Below are 21,183 nucleotides of genomic sequence, written 5' to 3' on the forward strand. Positions count from 1 at the left end.
TGCCAAGTGTGAGGTGTGTGTGTGTGTGTGTGTGTGTGTGTGTGTGTGTGTATGCATATGAATATGTATATACTGTATATGCATATGTTAAGTAGTTAGGGAGTAACAATAGAGAATGAGAGAATCACTATGACTGGGTAAAAGAGCTGAACAGGATAAGAAATAACAGGAAGAATGTGGAGTCAAAGGCTGCTTTCAAATAGTGTGTGAAGAGTGCTGAGGTGAGGATCCTGGTTGAACTTCCAGTGCAACTTCATAAGTCACTCTGATTGGTCGACTGATCCCTTAAATGTATTACATTTCATGAGTGCCAACTTTACAAAGACCTTAAGATCTAAACTAATGCATCATATTATGTGTAGCTCAGCTGGTAAAGCACAGGTGTCACATTCCAGATTTTAATCGATCAATCTATAACATAAGGAAGTAGTGAAAAATTGCAGTTACAGTTTCCCAGAACCCAAGGTTACAAGTTTCAATGATGATTCCAAGGGATTTCCAATTCTCTCTGACATGAAAAAGAAAACTGCAACCCTTACATTTTTTAAGCTTGGACAAGAGGAAAAATGCATTAATAGTGCATTTTCACTTGGTAAATGACTTACATCAGATCAATTAAAAAACTAGAGGTAAAATCCGTAAATTTACAGAAATAAATCAACTAATCAACTTACCTACTAGGGGATACTGGTGAGTTTATTAGACTGTAAATACTACCAGAGTAAACCATTCAGCTCACGCTCTTGGTTGATGGCAGAATTCTTAAATTGTGGTTTGCAGTAAATAATGTCAAACAGACATTACAGACCTTCATACAGAATGTGTTAAAAAGCTGTTCAGGAACAACCACTGAATAACACCATGAAAGCAGGAGCATGCAGACCAGTGTGAAAATTAAAGCAGAATTAAAGGTCCAGTTTGAAGGATTTAGGGGTATTTAGGGGCTGAATGTTTTCTTTAGTGTATAATCACTTAAAACCCAGATTCATTGTGTTTTTGTTACCTTAAAATGAGTCTTCTATCTACAGAGGGAGCAGTTCCTCTTCCATTGAGTCTGCAACATTATTCTACAGTAGCCCAGAAATGAAAAAAACAAACACTGGCTCAAGAGGTGGCCCTACACGTTTTTTCACTTTTTGTTGCTGTCACTGTAGGGGGGGTGAGACGAGGCATGTGCAGTTGGTTGCAATCTGAAGCCCATACAATTTCTATATACTATATACCTTTAATTGATTTTTTTGGCCACAAGTTGAAACACATTGACACATCATCATGCTATAAAAGGTGATATAGCAAACATGCCAGCAGACAGTCGCCATTTGACGTGTTATTGTTGATCCCACCAGTTTACTCGCAAGTCTTGCCATACACCTCTGAGTTCAACTGATAGGCACCTTCTTCCTGTCTAAAAACATGACTAAATCTGACAGACTTGCATGGCCCTGGTAGTCTGATGGACAGAAAGAAAAGGAAGGGAGAAGGGGAAGGGACAACTACACAGCCTACAGAGTCAACAACCCCAACAACACTGAGCTACAGCAGTACAGAGGAGCCCGTTCAGCCGACCCTGTCCACTGAGCCCCTGCCCACCTCCGACCGCCTGCTCACTCCTGTGACCAATGGTAATGGTAACCCGAAGCCAGGTGCCTTTTTATCCACTGTCCTCCTGTGTCCACTTCCTCTCACTGGACAACCAGAAGAGGGAGAGAGGTCAGTGGGCAATGGTGAATTTACTGCTTAATCACACCACAAATGAGGAAGAAGAAGAAGATACCTAGCTACCTTACCTAGCCTTACCTAGCTAGTGGGCTATTTCCTAACTGTAGCTGTGTCCCAATTCAGGGGCTGCATCCTTCAAAGGACGCATTTGAAGGCAAGTTACGTCACAACACCGTGCGAAGGCTGTCCCAATTCGAAGGCTCCTTCAAATGCACCCCACAAATGCAGCCTTCTTTTCCATCTTTTTGGAGGACGCACTGCTACTATCCTTCGTGGCCTCCCATATCCCAAGATTCTTTGCGCGCCGCTGCTCAGTCCCGAAAACGAAGAAAGAAAGAAAGAAAATGGCGACATCAAGTGGCGCAGATCTGACATTTAAATGTAGGAATTGGGTGTATCCTCGGTTTATGAAAACTGGGATTGGCTCCAGTAACCCCCACAACCCCCTGAAAGGGGGGGATAAAGCGGCAACATCCCCGCGACCCTCACGGAAAAAGCAGTTAAGAAAATGAGATGAGGGGAGATGAGACGCAGCTTTCGAAGGTGCCTTTGAAGGACTTGCCTTCGGAGGCCGCAAAGGCCGCGTCCTTTGAAGGATGCAGCCCCTGAATTGGGACACAGCTTGTATGTTCAGTGGTCATTGAGTTAACAGGTTGTATCTGGGTTTTACTTGATGTTGGCTTGTAAAACAAACAGCCAGCGGCAGAGCTGATACAGCAGAATACGGGCTCTTGTTTCCCTGGTAAACACACTGACCTCTTTAGCTGTTGCAGCTACAGTGTCTCAAGGCTTGTTAGCAGACCAACAGCAGGGCAGTCTGCCCTGCCCATAATTGCAAGAAAAACAGACATGACCAAGCTACAAAATGAGAATGTAACCAACAAAAGCAACCAACCAGAGGCGGAGTAGGGCGGGTCTTGCACAATCCATAACAACATCCTATTTGCACATCCAGCAGACACAGAGCAATGTTAGTATTCATTAAAGGGGCACTATGTAGTTTTGGATAAGAAATTCACACTCAGAGTTTTTGCATTTACAATATGAATGAGGTAGTAATACAGACTCAGAAATATCTATTTTTTCTATAACTTAATAAAAAAGCTGTTCTCTAAAAATAAGGTCCCCAGAACACTGAAGCTAGAAAGGTGGCTGGGTCTTCATAAAAATGAAGAGAGTTTGTTTATGTTTGTTTAGGAATAAAAAAAAAAAACAGTCAGTGAAGAAAATTTCTTCCCCAAAACCACGTTGTGCACCTTTAAGAGTCATGTCACTGTGGCTTGCCAAATGTAAGTGGCTGCTAAATGCTTGTCTATGTTTACCAGCTAGTCTCTAACTGTTTGTTGTTGAGCAGGTAGTGTACAGGGAGTTTTTAGAGCTTTTTTCTTGTTGACTGTTTATCATACACATTGTCATTTGATCCATGGTTACTAAAAGAATACTGATTATATACCTTCAGTCCACAGACAAATCAAGGTGTGACACAATCATTCAGATTGTCACCACTCAGAAGAGCCTTTTAGCATTAAATGCCATAAATGGCTGCTTCACCAGAGGAATGTACTTCTTACAATGTTTTCAAACACAGAAATCAAATGTTCAACTCACCAAACCTTTACTCTGTTTCATTTTTATAGGGCTGTAACACACAAACACACTCACAAACACATGCACACACTTATAGTGCAGATATTATCATTCAATAACAACAAACAGTGAGTGACCTCAACAACACAAGTCAAACAGGGTGTTTTTTTTCCCTGCTCGTCTGATTCTTTGACCTCTGACTTCCGCCTGTCTCTCTCTCTTAATTCAATGGATCCTGTAAAAGTTAAACATTTATTTATAAAATGTTTTCCTTTGAATTGACATGTGCAACCTGTGTTTCCTGTGGCATTATACTCTCTTGCTCGCCCCTCACACTCATTAATTAATTCTCAGTGGCCATGATGACAGTGTGGGCAGGACCACTGATGAATATGTTCAATCTGAGTCTTTGTGGGTAATATCCAACTGTCAGCGGGAGGCACACCAGCAGTATGGATGGTAATGCTGTCTATGAGAAAGTGTGTTTATCCTGCTGACTGTTTGTGTGCATGCTCCCACGGCACGTGTGATGTGTGAGTTCTGGGGCACGGCCATTGAACGATGAACACATAGGCTATCACAAGGTCACCACCTCACTTGCATTGCATGTGTGTCTTTGTAAGACTGTGTGTGTGAGTGTGGTTGGCTGGCAGTGAGAGGAAGGAAGTCTAATTAAAGCATTAATTAAGAAGCAAGGGTTTATTGAATAAATCCTGCGGTCATTAACAGAGCACACAGCAGCCAGCCTTCTCTACTCTTGTGTTTTCTCCCGCTGCTCTGAAGTCACTGTGATGACACTGCTGTAACTAACTATGGACTCAGAGACCAGGGGCCTCATGTATCAATGTTGCGTACGCACAAAAAAGTGCCGTACGTCATTTTCCACGCCAACGTTCAGATGTATCAAAAGTGAAACGACCGTGGAAATGTGTGGTGCCCCATGCCAGCTTCATGGCTGGCGTACGCACGTTTCTACAGCTATTGTGCCTTTGGCGACACTTTGAGGTGATGCTGGGAAACTGTTTATTATGTGAAAACGATTAGTCCTCAGAGTAATGTGCACATCAGAGACACATTAATGGACAATTAAGACACACGTGTTTGCAATCATATGGATGGATATAAAAGCATGCGCAAAGTGATGAAAAAATGGCATCAACAATGGCAGCCTTGGCCTTAGTAGAAGACATCGCAAATGGTAATATCAGACGTGAGAGGGTGTTTAGAGAACGGGAAGATCTGTTAGCAAATGACGACAACTGGCTCATGAGTCGTTTTAGGTTGCCGAGGCCAGTGTTACTGGAGCTGTGTGCAGAGCTGCGGCCGGCCCTAGAACGACACACAGCCAGGAGCCAGGGGTTGTCCGTGTCCACACAGGTGCTGACCACTCTGGGGTTCCTGGCAACAGGAGCCTTCCAGAGGGAACTGGCCGACCGGTCAGGAGTGTGCCAGTCCACTCTGAGCCGAGCCATGCCAGCTGTGTGGGACGAGATCATAAGAATGTCATCCAGGTACATCAAATTCCCATACAATGCTGTTGAACAGGCCAACATTAAAGCGCAATTTGCAGCAAGAGCCGGTTTCCCTAATGTAATCGGAGCTATTGACTGCACACATGTTGCTATAAAAGCGCCATCACAGGATGAATTTGTTTTTGTCAACAGGAAACATTTTCATTCAATTAATGTTCAAATAATATGTGATGCGCAAATGCAGCTCACCAACATCGTGGCAAGGTGGCCTGGTTCAACGCATGACTCGTTCATTCTTACCAATAGCATGGTTGGTAACAGGCTGGAGGCTGGCACGGTGCGCGATGGGTGGCTTCTCGGTGAGTAAATCCGTTTAGTTGCGCCTCGAATGTAAACCAGCACAATGCCCATTTGGGCACGTGCATTCAAATATGTGCATTTGTTTTCCCTGGTGAAAATAGAGTGATAGAGCTATCTAACAAGCCCTTTACTGTCTCCTTGTGTTCAGTATTTGTGTCAATAAACGCGTGCGTAAAGTTGGAAATGTCACATTGCAGTAGCCACGGCGCACTTCTGCAGTCATTAATATAAGTGTGATCCGTCTTGTCTATTTCACAAGTTATATTCTTCATTTGACTCCAGGGGACCGTGGCTACCCCCTGAGAACGTGGCTGTTGACCCCTCTCACTAACCCCAGCACCGAGCAAGAGAGGAGGTACAACGACCTCCATTCCCGAACTCGGGCAGTGGTGGAGAGGGCAATTGGCCTATGAAAGGGGCGCTGGCGCTGTCTGGACAGGTCGGGGGGGGTGTTGCTGTATACACCAGAGAAGGTGTGCCGCATTGTGCTGGCCTGTGGTGTCCTGCACAACGTGGCACACCGCCATGGCATACCACTGCCAGAACACATCCCCCCACCAGAGGAACCGGATGCCGGACCCGTCAACCTCGACCCACCCCGGGAAGCGATACGGGCCCGGCAGCATCTGATTTCAACGATGTAAAGAGGCAAGGACACAATTTACTGTATAAGTGCATTTATTGCATGACACATATTTTCTAGCACATTGATCAGTTGATCGAGACGATCACTGACGCCATTGATTGCCCTTATAATTTCCTCCTGTGTTTCCAGCACAGCCTGAGTGAGGACACGGCCAGTTGGGCGGACGTCAGCAGCTGGCATGGAGTCGCCGGGGTGCGTGGTGCTGGTGGAGGTGCTGGTGGAGGTGGTGGAGACGCCAGGGCGCGTGGTGCTGGTGGAGGTGGTGGAGACGCCAGGGCGCGTGGTGCTGGTGGAGGTGGTGGAGGAGCCGGTGGAGACGCCAGGGCGCGTGGTGCTGGTGGAGGAGCTGGTGGAGACGCCAGGGTGCGCGGTGCTGGAGGAGGAGCCGGTGGAGACGCCAAGGCGCGTGGTGCTGGAGGAGCCGGTGGAGACGCCAGGGCGCGTGGTGCTGGTGGAGGTGGTGGAGGAGCCGGTGGAGACGCCAGGGCGCGCGGTGCTGGTGGAGGTGCCCTCTCCTGGCTCATCGTCTATTACAAATGATAATAAAAAATTAAATAATTAAACATGGGTCAATGTGTTTATATCCTGGCAACTCTACGCACGAGCATGTGTAATGTGAGCAGCCTATTGTACGACCAGTATAATGACAACATTTCTGAGTTTAACACATTTACCTTGGGGATGATCTGTGTCGCCTTCATGGGCCCCCACAACTCCAGTTAGGGCTGTGTCACCCACAATGGCCGCCACTCTCTGCTCAAAGCGGGTCAGTTCCTCCCCTCCTGTCCCCCCGCCCGTTGCGGTCACGCTTCGGCGGTGGGCCGAAATCCTCCGCTTCACCTCCACCTTCACGTCGGACCATTTCTTTTTAATTTCTGGGAGTGTGCGCTTCTCCGACCCCACAGCGTTAACTGCCTCACACACACGCTCCCACTCACACTTCTTTCTTTTAGTGTTTATGCCTGTAGAAAGGCTGCCAAATAATACTGGTCTTCTTGTCTCGACTTCGCTTAGGAGCGTTTCGAGCTCAGACTCTGTAAAGTTGCGCTTCTTACCTTTATTCATTTTGTAAATCTGATGGTGCAGAGAGGGGAATCCCCGGTGGAGGCCCTATTTAAATACATTTGCATATTTAAATGGGGGCGTGGACAGGGAGGAGTTTAGCACTTCTACATGTGCGCTCAATTCCACGTTGATTGGGATGTACAAAGGAAAAGTGCTTGGATCGATGCGTACGCACACTTTGATACATCTGATTTTTTTTGTGCGTACGACAGTTTCTGGATTCTAACGTACGCCATGTTTCAGTAGGAAATCCACGCAAGTCTTAGTACATGAGGACCCAGGTACTTCCCTATAGCTCACTGTTACTGAAAGGCTTCCTGCTATGCTACAGGATTTTCAGATGCAGTGAAGGGCACCTTATTTCAGAAAATATATGTGGAGTAGTTAATGGTGTGAATCAAATAATACTGCTTGAATTGTGCCATGAATTAGACATATGATGTTCGTCAATTTAAAAGATAATTCTTCAACTCTGTAAAACTGATTAAATACACTCAGCAGTTGGCTATATTCCATCAGATACGTGTCCAGTCCAGCTCCGCTCCATCACAGCTCCATTGCAGCTCCGGCAGTCCAGAGCCTTCCGGAGCAGATACGCAGGGCTCCTATTTCTGCCAGATGCTGGAGCATGACACAGCAATTCAGCCTAATTCAGCACAGAGCAGACAGGAAGTCAGACACCAAAACAACACCATAACATCCGGTTCAAATTCAAGTACTTCTTCTAATCTTTCGGTTGGGAGCATTTTGTGTTGTTGTGTTTATAATACATACTTATAACTGCGGTCGCGCGTGATTATGTTATTATGAACTCCTAGGTCCATGGGCCTCAGTGTTGCCTGACAAGTCCAGTTTATTGTTCAGATGTACCCCAAGGAACCTGTGGGTGTCCACCATCTCCACCCCCTCCCTGTTTATGGAAATAGGTGTTGGGGGGGCTCTTCCTGCGCTGGAAGTCCACCAGCTCCTTGGTTTTCCCGATGTTGAGCTGGAGGTGGTTCCTGCCACACCTGCCACGATGTCAGTCTGGTATGCAAACTGCAGTGGGTCCAGGTAGTTGCACACCAGGGACCTGAGATGCTGCAGGACCAGCCTCTCAAAGGTTTTCATGACATGTGACGTCAGAGCCACAGGTCTGAAGTCATTTGGAGCACTGGGGCGTCCCTTCTTCGGCACCAGGACTATGCAGGATGTCTACCAGAATGTTGGCACCTTTTTCAGCCTCAGGGAGAGGCCAAAAAGATGCATGAACACTTCTGCCAGCTGCTCCGCACAGACCTTGAGGACCCTCTGGCTGATGTTGTCCGGTCCTCTGGCCTTGTTGGTCCTGGTCCTGGCTAGCTGCCATCTCACGTGGCTGGTTTTGAAGGTTGGTGTTGTTGTTGGGGGTGTTGGGATAGTTGGGGATGTGGTGGGGGGAGAGGGAGAGGGAGATGCTGGGAAAGGAGGTGCATAAGCTGTCATGCCCGGGACTTGTGGTGCAGCAGAGAAGTGAGTAGTGTGGGAGGGGGAGGGAGGTGTAAGCCCGGCCCCAGGTGGTGAGTCAAATCTGTTAAAAAACAGGTTTAGCTCGTTGGCACGTTCCTTTGTCCCCTCCGCTGCTCCTCCCATCCTTTTCATGCCTGTGATGGTTCTCACCCTCTGCTGCAGCTACCCCTCTATCCTGTTCTTGTAGCAGGCTTTAGCCCTCCTCAGTTCTCTCCTCGGCTCTCTCTGAATTTCCTTCTGTGTGTCCACATTGTCCCCTGCCATGAAAGCTCTCCTCTTCTGGTTCAACAGGGCTTTGATGTCCCTGTCTATCCATGGTTATCTGTTGGGGAAGCAACATGCATCCAGTGGAATCTTAAAGTATCACTCACTGAAACCTTGCAGAGCCGGTCCCGTGTATTAGCTGGCTCACAGAACTGACTAACTTTTTACAAAACAGCTGTAGCTGCAGCTGTCAAGAATGTCCAGACTTCTTGTAATTTCCACCTTTTATCCTTTTTCTGTACCGAGGTGACAGCCATGAAGTGAACCCTAAGATGATTACCCAACATTCATCAGAGATTACCAACCCCCAGTGGCCATACTCTGTGTTGTAGCATCATATGATATCAATTTGTTCAAAAGCTTTAAAGCTATGGTCTACGATTTGAAAGATTTGTTATTATTATTAACATCATTTAGATGGTGGTTATGACCCAATAGTACCACCCACACAATGTGGAGAGTAAAAGGAACCAAAAAAATCCATTCTCTCTAGTGTCTGTAAAACTGAAAAGAAATTGACCAATAGGAACCATCCGGCCCGGATGGCTCCTATTGGATCAATTTTCCGATCCAATCCTCGCTCACTCTCCTGCTCCTGCTCACGTCTGGTCCCGACCCACTTCCGCATTTGAAACTACAAGCGGACAAGAGGTTTGTTTTGCCCTGAGCTGTTCAGCTGCCTCTGCTCGCCCCACCGACAAAGAGTCAAAGAAAGAAAGTCTGTCACTGAAAAGACACAAACCGGAGATGTGAAACAAAGAGGGCTCAAACCGAATAAACATCGGGTCATCATTTGAACGGTGGCGAAAGGTCCGTGAAGATATGGACCCGGTGCTGATACAGCGGCGTTTCTGTTGAGCAGGTAACCTTCGTCTTTATTGTGGATGTTGTGACACAGATAACTTTCATGCCGATGCTGACTGTGAAAGCTGCCGTTAGTTTGTTTCTGTGTTATTAGACGGTGTCTGTCTCCGCAGTGTTGTCAACACTTGTTTACTTGTTCGACGGAGACGTTAGCCTCTATGCTAGCATTGTAAGCTAACAACAAGCTAACATTGCTAACATGTTTACACAAAATCAGCCTATTTATTTGCTCGTGGCAGCTAAATGAAGCAGCAAGTAAGATGAATGAAGGGATGGATGAAACCCCAACGCGAAGCGGAGGGGTTTCGGATTTATTTCCGGATTTTTATCTTATTTGTCCGGATTTATTTCTCCATAACAACCTCTCGCCCGGTCACTACTCAACTGTTATGCTAACCCTCCTCCCGGTCTTGTCTGTTTGTTTTCAACGAAGCCTTTGCTAAATCAATATGATGGATTATCATAAACGTTACGATGTGTGTATTTGTGTGTCTTATCTGTCATAAACAAGAGATTACGGTTTACGGACACGTTTGTGTCGCGGTCTGTGTGAGTCTCGGAGCAGCTGTGTGTGTCCTAGCTGCTGTCTGGTGCTACTCAGACAGCAGCTGGGACACACACAGCTGCTCCGAAACTCACACAGGTTTGTTTTTCAGCCACAATGTGGAAGCTATCGTTGTGATGAAAGCTGGCGGCAGCATCTGTTAGTCTCTTGGCCCTCAATAACTTTTAGAAGTGGCTAACTTAGCTGTTGTAGCTGATTACGTAGCTGTAAGGTAACGTAGCTGTAGCATGCTAATGACGTTACGCTAGCTTGGCTGTGGAGCTTAGCTGTGGACATTGTAATGACTTACAAGATTTACGTGAGTTTCAACGTGCATTGTAATAACTTTATCTGTGAATCCGACATCGTTACTCCACATTCAAAGCTGGGCTGTATTTGGTTTCTGCCGGCTTGTTGCTCTTGGTGCTTGTTGCGGGACGTATAAAGTTCGTTGAAGAGAAAAAAAAAACCAAAAAAAAAACCTTGTTGCGGGAGGTATAAAGTTCGTTGAAGAGAAAAAAAAAGCTTGTAGCCGGAGGGGGTGTGTCACGGGACTCCGAGGGGAGAGCGATACAAGCTCGGAGGGGAGGGGTTAAGGAGCACAGAGGGGAGGGGGGTGTGTGTGGGGGGGATGCTTTTTTCAAACCTTTCTCAGATCGTAGACCAGAGCTTTAACATACACAATCGAAAGCCTGATCCAATATCAAACTGGATAGCCCTGTATCACTCTAAATTTTAAACCACCCATTACTACTAGGAAAACCACCGTAATACTTTATTACCTGTGGTCACATTGGAAGCCGTCAGTCTTGGTTGCTGTACAAAACTTTTACAAAGAATTTACAATGTGGAAAAATATTTCAGGAATCTTCTTCACAAGTCTCAACTTTTGACCTTAACCTTCTTTGACAGAGGCATGACCGGAGACCATAAACAGAGCAGAATGGGTCAGTAGCAGGGCATGTTATTTAGCATAAAAAGGGAACACAATGGACATTTCTTTGTGTAGCTCTATGTTCTACTTGTGATTACTTGTTTTGGTCTTGTGCCCAAGTTTGAAACACACAGACACTGTTATTTTTAATCCATCGATATGGACAAACAATCACTAGTAGGACCAGCATGCTAAAAGCATAACAACATAGCAGTGTCGCCTTTCGACAACCTGATCAGTGGGGGTACCCAAGATGTCGGCAATGGAGCCAGTCGCTGTTAGAGTAACTGCAGCTTCAAATACTTCACATGCACTGGTTTGAATTTAGCTGTGGTGAATGACAATGCTGCACGAAAAAGACCATATAGGTTGTAAATAAAAAAAGTGTATTAAGACACATATTTATGTTTGGTGTTAGGTGGCGACCTCTAGTGGCTGTAATAATTTTAACAGCTGCAAAGGAGGAAGTGAGGAGAAGTAGTATAAAGAGTGAAAATTCTGTTTAGGGAGGAGGTCGGGTTGGGTTAAACGTAACCGAATTTACTTAGGTCACGTAGGTATGTTTGGGCCAGAAGTTATATGAGTAATGTAATGATTTTAATCCAAATGACAACCTTCCTTAACCTAACCAAGTAGTTTTAGTGCCTAAACCTTACCAAACTGAGACATACAATGAAGGTCTGGTTCATGTTCGGCAGTTACGCTGCAATGGTCATGCTGTTTTGGGAATGGTAATATATGTTGTTTTGGGAGATGCTGACGATCAACCTATTAGGTTGTTTAGGTATGAGGATGTGTTGTGCTTGACTACTGCACCACACTGGTCACAGAATGATAACACCTGACTCCCCTGTGGTGTGTGCCCTTCATTGTGCTTTGTACCATGTACCACTGCTTCACAGGAAACAGCGTCCTTAGCTGTAAATCTGCTATATTTCTTGTGATGTTCTCTCATACAAGATCAACCTGCCCTCAACTGGCTCTATACAAAGGATGTATGTGTGTTTTTTCTAGTGTATCATGTCCCAGTACTACAGAGCACCACCTCTGCTCCTGTAATCCTCTCAGCCTATCCATCTCTCAGCCTCTGTCTCCATCTATCTGTCCACTTATCTGTCCATCTCTCCTCAGGTCATCGTCACTATTGTTTCTGCCTTCAAGCATCACCCCTCCCTCCCTGCTGATACCAGTGTCCTTCACAGGCACACGTGCACAAAAATAGATCAAAAATAGTTTGCAGGAACCTTGTCCTGTACCGTCAGAATTCAGAAATCACACACTGATACTTGTCGTGTCTCTCAATAATAGCATTCTGCATCTCTGTCACATGTACAATAATATTTTTTTCTGCATAGACCACTGACTGTAAATCAAACAAAGAAAAGAAATACAGTGATGAAAACATGAATATTATCTGTTAATTTTGTCTATTTCTGTCTCTCTGTATCCCTTATTCTGTCATTTTCCTCCATCTGTCTCTGTCTGTGAGTCTGTCTTCTCTCTGTCCTGATAACATCGTGTTATCTACTTTCCAAATTAAAAAGCCTGCCTGCCTTATGCCCTTCACTGACATGTCTGCGCTGTATGTGTATGTGTGCGTGTGTAGGTCACAGTGTTTTGCCATTGTCTTGTAATAAAGGTCAGAGTCAAACTGTTTCAACTGATTTCATCATTTACACTAAACATTTTACAAACATGTCAAATTTTACAAATACAATAAATAGTAACTAAAATAGGCAACTTATTTGACACCCATGGAGAAAGCACAGAAAATGCACTACTTCCTATGGAGACTTAAGAAGGCTAAATTCCGGAGCCAAACAAATTGGCATGGATCATACAGTGATATTGTAAGAAATATGTCTGCACTGAGCCCAAAGGATACTAAAAGACAACACCCACACCAGCCACAGATGGCACCATGCTTGACAGTAGGTATGGTCATGTGGCCAAACAACTCAATCTTTGTTTCATCTGATGAGAGTTTTGTTCCAGAATGTTTTTTTGTCCGTGTGATCAGCAGCAAACTTCCGTCGAGCTTGAAGGTGCTGGAGCAAGGGCTTCTTTTTTGCACAGCAGCCTCTCAGTTTATGTTGATGCAAAACACGCCTGACTGTGAACACTGACACCTGTCTTCCAGCAGCTTCTAATTCATTGCAGACTTGCTTTTTGGTGATTTTTAGTTGACACTTGACCATCCTGACCAATTTATCTCAGCAGCAGATGATAGTTGGTATCTTCTTCTTGATTATGGCAGGGACACAACTGTGCCATGTACTTTATACGTACTGTTACGGCTCGCGCCGTTATTCGTTAGTTGGTGTGTATGTGTGTGTTTTTTTGTTTCTTTTTAGTACACAGAGTGAGAGCTCCTGTCTCCCCAGAGGATCGCGTGGCTCCCGCACGTCATTGGATAATCTGTTGTCGTTGTGAATTTCCATCACTAGGTGGCGCTGTAATCAAGGAAAGTGCCTTTTGCCTTATAACTCCCACATACTTGGTCGCACATTCAAAAACCTTATATCCACGCCTTCAGTGAATTCTGCTGAATCTCGTGATATAGGCCACGCGGCTAGCTCACGAAATGTCGCAAACCTACTTTTTCAAACTCCTCCCCGGCAATGTCACCAATTTCCACGAAACTTTGCACACAGCATGTGTGGACCCTCTTGACAAAAAGTTAATAAAAGAATTTTGATATTCCAAAGAATACTCAAGTTATTAAATAACAACTCCCTGCACATTTCGTTACACACAGGAAGTCTTGCATATCTCCACATTGCTTTGACCGAATGACATGAAACTCAGGATACTACTTCCCCATGAGCCCCTAAGGCTCTGTGCAAAATCTTTGCGGATGACCACTAGGTGGTGCTCTTTAAATTGAAGTATTTTGTATCTCACATCGGTTGCTCAGATTAACACGAAACTTGGTACTATTATTCTCAATGCCCTCCTGAGGACATCTGTTCTGCCACTAGGTGGCGCTCTGGTGGCAGTCTAATTTCATATTTGGCACTGTGCCCACACCACAACACTTATGGATATGAAATTCATAGGTGTGGTATAGACTGGCCCCTCTAACTCAAACACCAAAAATGACCAGCAGGTGGCGCTATTATCAACACAAAAAACGTTTTTGCCTAATAACTCCCACATAACATGCCGCACATTGTTAAACCTTATATCTACGCGTTCCCTGCATACAGCTGAATTGTGTGATGTAGGCCACGCCCACTTTCACGCTACATTTCCATTCACAAATTTGCTGAATGTCGCAAACCTACTTTTTCAAACTCCTCCCACCCAATTTCTCTGATTTACCCCAAACTTTGCACACAGCATCTGTGAACCCTGCTGACAAAAGGTTATTAAAACAAATGTGGTAGTCCAAAGGACGCCCAAAATATAAAACAACAATTTCCTGCAAATTGTGGTCAAACAGACACTCTTGTGTAACCCAGTGAAAAGAAACAGGTTAAAAGGTAATGATATGCTGATCTAGATGTACTATTTCTATGCTGAGAAAGTGAGAGATGACAGGCCAGTCCGAACACAGAGTTCGCCAAGTCCCGCCTCGGTCTGGGCGTGATTGACAGATCATGACGCACCTGTATGATCGGATGTGTGTGGAAGAAAGGAGACGTACTTATAGCGAACTGAGCATTATAAAGAGAAGCGAATTATCAACTTCATAGTTGCTAAAACTTATAGTTTATGCACGGCAGTGAATCAATAAAGAAGATAAGTGAACTATCCGGGGACGGTCTGGAGTGGAAAAGTCTGGGTTTTTCCTCGGTCGATCTCGGTAAGATAGCAGTGTTGTGCTAATGTTGCTAACCGTGTATGCTAGGTCAAGTAGCCTGCCTGTTATTGAGATGGTTGATGCTAGCGGCCTAGCTGCTAATAGCAAGCAAAATGGTCATGCTAATGCTGCTAATTAGTCAACTAAACCGTGTTATATGAGAAAGGGGTATTGAAATACCATAAAATGTTCATTTGTGTTATACTTTTGAAGAAGTGAATGGTTAAACATTTTACTGCGAGAGATGTAAGTTATGTAAATGTATTTGTATTTTCACTTGAGAGTGGGCATTGCAAATGTCAGCAGAGCCATATGTGGTAGGTATACGGCTTATAATCTTTACGGTAGAATACAATAACGTATGCAGGTTGTATAATATTGCTGTGCAATGATTCAGATATTGATTGAGATTTAAAGTTATTGAACTGAAGTGTAATGAAAGGCCTCAAAATGTAATAATTAAGTATTATACAGTATGTTCTGCTTAGTGTTACATTGTTGTTATGCTTTGGAGTAATAGTTGTACAACAATAGATTAGATAAAATGTTAAATTCCTGTTTGTAAAACAAAACAGGTCAGGTCTTATGGACGGAGTGACAGCTTCTTCAGGAGATGCATTCCAATTGATGGCGAGCTTCCCAGCGTGATTCTGCTTGAAATCCAGAACCGATTCATCGAATACTCCACCTGGTGGTAGGGTGGTGCCAGCTGCCAGGACTGTCACACATTCACATACATTCACATACATTCACTCATAAACCAGGAACATTCATGAGAACACTGGACACTTGAATATTAAGGAATCTTCAGACGGTGGATTTGAAAGACGTTTTACTGTGACAGTGATCACAAGACACACAGACTTTGACTTTTTGACAGACCAGATTTAGTATTTTAAAGGGCCCATTTTGTTTCATTGTCATTAATCTGTTATTCATAGTGTGTGAATTATCACCTGCAAGTTCGTTTTACTAAACATTCTGTGGCAACCTACCTTGTCGTCTGTACTTTCCTGTATGGTTATTGCAGTTCTTTCCCTTAGCTCCTTACGAACCTAGATTATCACTGTGTTAACCAGGAGTGGGTAACACTTGCATATCTTCATCAATTGCAGTCCCATTAACACTTAAGTTTTTTTAATTGTGTTCCATGCCCCGATGACGGTTTGTGAAAAATGTTGTGCAAATCCGCCAATAGGGAGCGCTTTTACTGCTATATGACGAAAGAACAGCTTGCCTGCCTTCACTTTTGATTCCTCAGCGGAAGTTGTTGCATGAACAAGCCACATAACAGCCACATGCCCCGACAGCAACGTGAAGCGACAGCAGCATGCCCCGACGCGCGTGAACTGCGAGGGCCCGTTCATCGCTGCTTGCAGCTTTAATTAGGGCCCGAGCAGGGAACCTGCGAGGTCCCTATTGTAATTGTAATGATTATTATTATTAAAGCCCGAGCAGGGAACCTGCAAGGACCCTATTGTTTTTGTAGTGATTATTATTAGGGCCCGAGCAGGGAACCTGCGAGGTCCCTATTGTTTTTGTAATGATTATTATTATTTTTTTTATTTATTGGGGCCCGAGCAGAGAACCTGCAAGGATTATTTATTATTAGGGCCCGAGCACGAGTCTCGTGCGAGGACCTATTGTATCTGCTAGGATTATTTATTATTATTAGGGCCCGAGCACGAATCTCGTGCGAGGACCTATTGTATCTGCTAGGATTATTTATTATTAGGGCCCGAGCACGAATCTCGTGCGAGGACCTATTGTATCTGTAAGGATTATTTATTAGGGTCCGAGCACGAATCTCGTGCGAGGACCTATTGTATCTGCTAGGATTATTTATTATTTTTTGTCCTTCCCCAAGATCGCATATTTGGCGGCCTGAACATACCCCAAAACTCACCAAACTTGGAATATAGATCACACCTGGCGAAATTTTTTTTAAACTGTTGTCGTTGTGAATTTCCACCAGTAGGTGGCACTATAATCAAGCAAAGTTGTTTGGCTCATAACTCCCACATACTTTGTCGCACATTCAAAAACCTTATATCCACGCGTTCAGTGAATTGTGCTGAATCTCTTGATATAGGCCACGCCCATTTCCGGTTACCTAATTTTTTCGCTAATTCGCAAAATGTCGCAAACCTACTTTTGCTAACTCCTCACCGCCAATTTCTCCGATTTGCACCAAACTTAGCACACGGCATCTGTGGACCCTCCTGACAAAAACCAATTAAAAGAATGTTGATATTCCAAAGAATACTCAAGTTATTAAATCACAACTTCCTGCACATTTCGTACCAAACAGGAAGTGTGGCATATCTCCACATTGGTCTGTCTGAATGACATGAAACTCAGGATACTACTTCCATATGAGCCCCTAAGGCTCTGTGCAAAATTTTGGCTGATGACCACTAGGTGGCGCTCTTTAAATTAAAGTAATTTATATCTCAACATCCGTTGGTCGGATTATCATAAAATTTGGTACACTCATTGCCACTGCCCTCCTGACGATAGCTGAAAAAGGGGTTACCGATTTGCCACTAGGTGGCGCTCTTGTGGCAGTTTAATTTTATATTTGGTACTGTGCCCACACCATAACAATTATGGATATGAAATTGATAGGGGTGGTATAGACTGGCCCCTGTAACCCACACACCAAAAATGACCAGCAGGGGGCGCTAAATGGCTCCATAACGTCCCCTGGAATATTTCAAACTTTAAGCCCCGCCTCCTACATGCACGTACATGAACAGAATTCGGTACGCTTATGTATCATGACCAGACGCACAAAAAACCCTCTTGGACCCATAACCTCAGTCCAACGGGAAGTCTGCCATATTGGTTCAAATTTGAGATTTCGCCGCCATTGTCACCCATTTCTATGCCTCGTACATTATTTAACTTGGCCTACAGATTTAACGCCACAGGCTTCACATTCACTATATATCATCTTCAGACCTTGATAATGAAACGTTGTTAAAAGCTTTCACCTACGTTATTCCTAGTGGGCGTGGCAGTGCGTTCAATTGCGATTGACCCCCTTATGGCTTTTTCCATTTTGTAGGTACCCATTTCTATGCCTCGTACTTTAATTAACTCGTCCTACAGTTTCAACGCCACAGACTTCACACTCACTATATATCATCTTCAGACCTTGATAATGAAAAGTTGTAAAAATCTTTCACCTACGTTATTTCTAGTGGACGTGGCAGTGTGTTCAACTTCGCGACCCCCCTTATGGCTGTTCCCATTCTGTAGGAACCCATGTCTAAGCCTCGTACATTGTTTAACTTGGCCTACAGATTTAACACCACAGACTTCCCAGTCACTAAGTATCATCCTCATGCCTTGATGATGAAAAGTTGTGAAAAACTTTTACCTACGTTATTCCTGGTGGGTGTGGCAGTGTGTTCAACTTCGATGACCCCCTTATGGCTGTTCCCATTCTGTAGGAATCCTTTTCTAAGCCTCGTACATTAACTAACTCATCCAACAGATTTAACACCACAGACTTCACATTCACTCAGTAGCATCCTCAGACCTTCAACAGCCTGTGTTGTGCTTGGTGGGCGTGGCGATGCGGTCAATTTCAATCCTTCGCCATCGTGCAGGAAGTCCTTATAACTTCAACATACAATTTCCCATCTACACCAAATTGGTCACAATTGTAGAGAGGTTGTCCCTGAATAGGTCTTTGCATTAATACTGTGATAAGTGAACAAATGGCTCCATAGCGCCCCCTGGAATATTTCAAACTTGAAGCCCCACCTCCTACATGCACACATATTAACGAAAGTCGCATATGTATCATGACCAGACGCACAAAAATCCCTCTTGGACACATGCCCTCAGTCCAACTGGAAGTCCGCCATTTTCCTTCAAAATCAATCCTTCGCCATCAAGCAGGAAGTCCTGATAACTTCAACATACAATTTCCCATCTGCATCACATTGCTCACACGTGTAGAGGGGCTCACCGTGAATACGTCTCAGCATCAATACTGCGTCATATCCACAGTGCCACCCACTGGACACAGGAAGTCACTGAAGATGTCACTGTTGTGTTTTGTGTGAGACGTATCCCATTTACAGTAGGTAGATTTCCACAGGCAATGGGCAAGCACACATCTGTGCGCACAGGCCTCCGACGGCGCCACAGCCCAACGTACGTGGGGGGGCGAGGGCCCGTTCATCACTGCTTGCAGTTTTAATTTATTATTATTCTTTGTCCTTCCCCAAGATTGCATATTTGGCTATAATCAAGCAAAGTGCGTTTTGGCTCATAACTCCCACATACTTTGTCGCACATTCAAAAACCTTATATCCCCGCGTTCAGTGAATTGTGCTGAATCTCTTGATATAGGCCACGCCCATTTCCGGTTACCTAATTTTTTTGCAAATTCGCAAAATGTCGCAAACCTACTTTTGCTAACTCCTCCCAGACAATTTCACCGATTTGCATCAAACTTTGCACACAGCATCTGTGGACCCTCCTGACCCAGAGTTGTGCTAAGCATGTTGATATTCCAAGGATTACTCAAGTTATTAAATAACAACTTCCTGCAGATATCGTACCAAACAGGAAGTATTGCACATCTCCACATTGGTCTGTCCGAATGACATGAAACTCAAGATATTACTTCCACATGAGCCCCTAAGGCTCTGTACAAAATTTTGGGCGATGACCACTAGGTGGCGCTCTTTAAATTAAAGTAATATATATCTCAACATTGGTTGGTCATATTAACACAAAATCTGGTATACTCATTGTCACTGCCCTCCTGAGGATACCTGGTGAAGGTCTTACCGATTTGCCACTAGGTGGCGCTCTGGTGGCAGTCTAATTTTATTTTTGCCACTGTGACCACACCATCACACTTATGGATATGAAATTAATAGGGGTGGTATAGACTGGCCCCTGTAACCCACACACCAAAAATTACCAGCAGGTGTTGCTAAATGGCTCCATAGCGCCCCCTGGAATATTTCAAACTTAAAGCCCCGCCTCCTACATGCACATACATGAACAAAATTTGGTACGCTTATGTATCGTGACCAGACGCACAAAAAACCCTCCTGGACCCATAGCCTCAGTCCAATGGGAAGTCTGCCATTTTGGTTCAAAGTTGAGATTTCGCCGCCATTTTCTCCCATTTCTATGCCTCGTACATTGTTTAACTTGGCCTACAGCTTTAACACCACAGACTTCCCAGTCACTACGCCTCATCCACATGCCTTGATGATAAGTTGTGAAAAGCTTTTGCCTACGTAATTCCTGGTGGGCGTGGCAGTGTGTTCAACTTTGCGACCCCTCTTATGGCTTTTCCCATTCTGTAGGAAACCATTTCTAAGCCTTGTACATTGTTTAACTTGGCCTACAGATATAACACCACAGACTTCCCAGTCACTACGTATCATCCTCATGCCTTGATGATGAAAAGTTGTGAAAAGCTTTTGCCTACGCCATTCCTGGTGGGCGTGGTGATACGGTTTATTTCAATGACCCCCTTATGGCTTTTCCCATTCTGTAGGAAACCCATTTCCAGGGGTCGTACATTAACTAACTCGTCCTACAGATTTTACACCACAGACTTCACATTCGCTCAGTAGCATCCTCATACCTTGATGATGAAAAGTTGTGCTCAGCTTTTGCCTACGTAATTCCTGGTGGGCGTGACAGTGCAGTCAATTTTGATGACCCCCTTGTGGCTGTTCCCATTCTGTAGGAACCTATTTCTAAGCGTTGTACGTTAATTAACTCGTCCTACATATTTAACACCACAGACTTCACATTCGCTCAGTAGCATCCTCATACCTTGATGATGGAAAGTTGTGCTCAGCTTTTGCCTACGCCATTCCTGGTGGGCGTGGTGATACGGTTTATTTCAATGACCCCCTTATGGCTTTTCCCATTCTGTAGGAAACCCATTTCCAGGGGTCGTACATTAACTAACTCGTCCTACAGATTTTACACCACAGACTTCACATTCGCTCAGTAGCATCCTCATACCTTGATGATGAAAAGTTGTGCTCAGCTTTTGCCTACGCCATTCCTGGTGGGCGTGGTGATACAGTTTATTTCAATGACCCCCTTATGGCTTTTCCCATTCTGTACATTCCCAAGTTCTATGGCTTGTAGTTTCACTATCTTTTCCTACAGATTTAACACCACAGACTTCACATTCACTCAGCAGCATCCTCATACCTTCAACAGCCTGCGTTGTGCCTGGTGGGCGTGGCCGTGTGGTCAATTTTGATCCTTTGCCATCACGCAGGAAGTCCTTATAACTTCAACATGCAATTTCCCATCTGCATCAAATTGGTCACACATGTAGAGGGGCTCACCCAAAATACGTCTCTGCATCAATACTACGTCATATCTATAGTGTCACCCACTGGACACAGGAAGTCACTGAAGGTGTCACTGTTG

At 44.6% G+C, this 21,183-nt stretch overlaps 1 protein-coding gene across 1 annotated transcript; it reads left to right on the forward strand.

Moving 5' to 3' along the window:
* Positions 1-4,934: 4,934 nt before the first annotated feature.
* Positions 4,935-6,346, forward strand: LOC311257490 (uncharacterized protein; the record flags this gene model as incomplete). The annotated part of the gene is made up of 3 exons (XM_084353136.1): positions 4,935-5,137; positions 5,421-5,786; positions 5,919-6,346. Exon 3 carries the CDS (start codon positions 5,963-5,965, stop codon positions 6,344-6,346), a length of 384 nt encoding a protein of 127 aa, XP_084209262.1. The 5' UTR covers positions 4,935-5,137; positions 5,421-5,786; positions 5,919-5,962.
* Positions 6,347-21,183: the final 14,837 nt, after the last annotated feature.

Source organism: Pagrus pagrus (assembly GCF_965226575.1).
Source record: "Pagrus pagrus genome assembly, chromosome: 5".
Taxonomy (NCBI): domain Eukaryota; kingdom Metazoa; phylum Chordata; class Actinopteri; order Spariformes; family Sparidae; genus Pagrus; species Pagrus pagrus.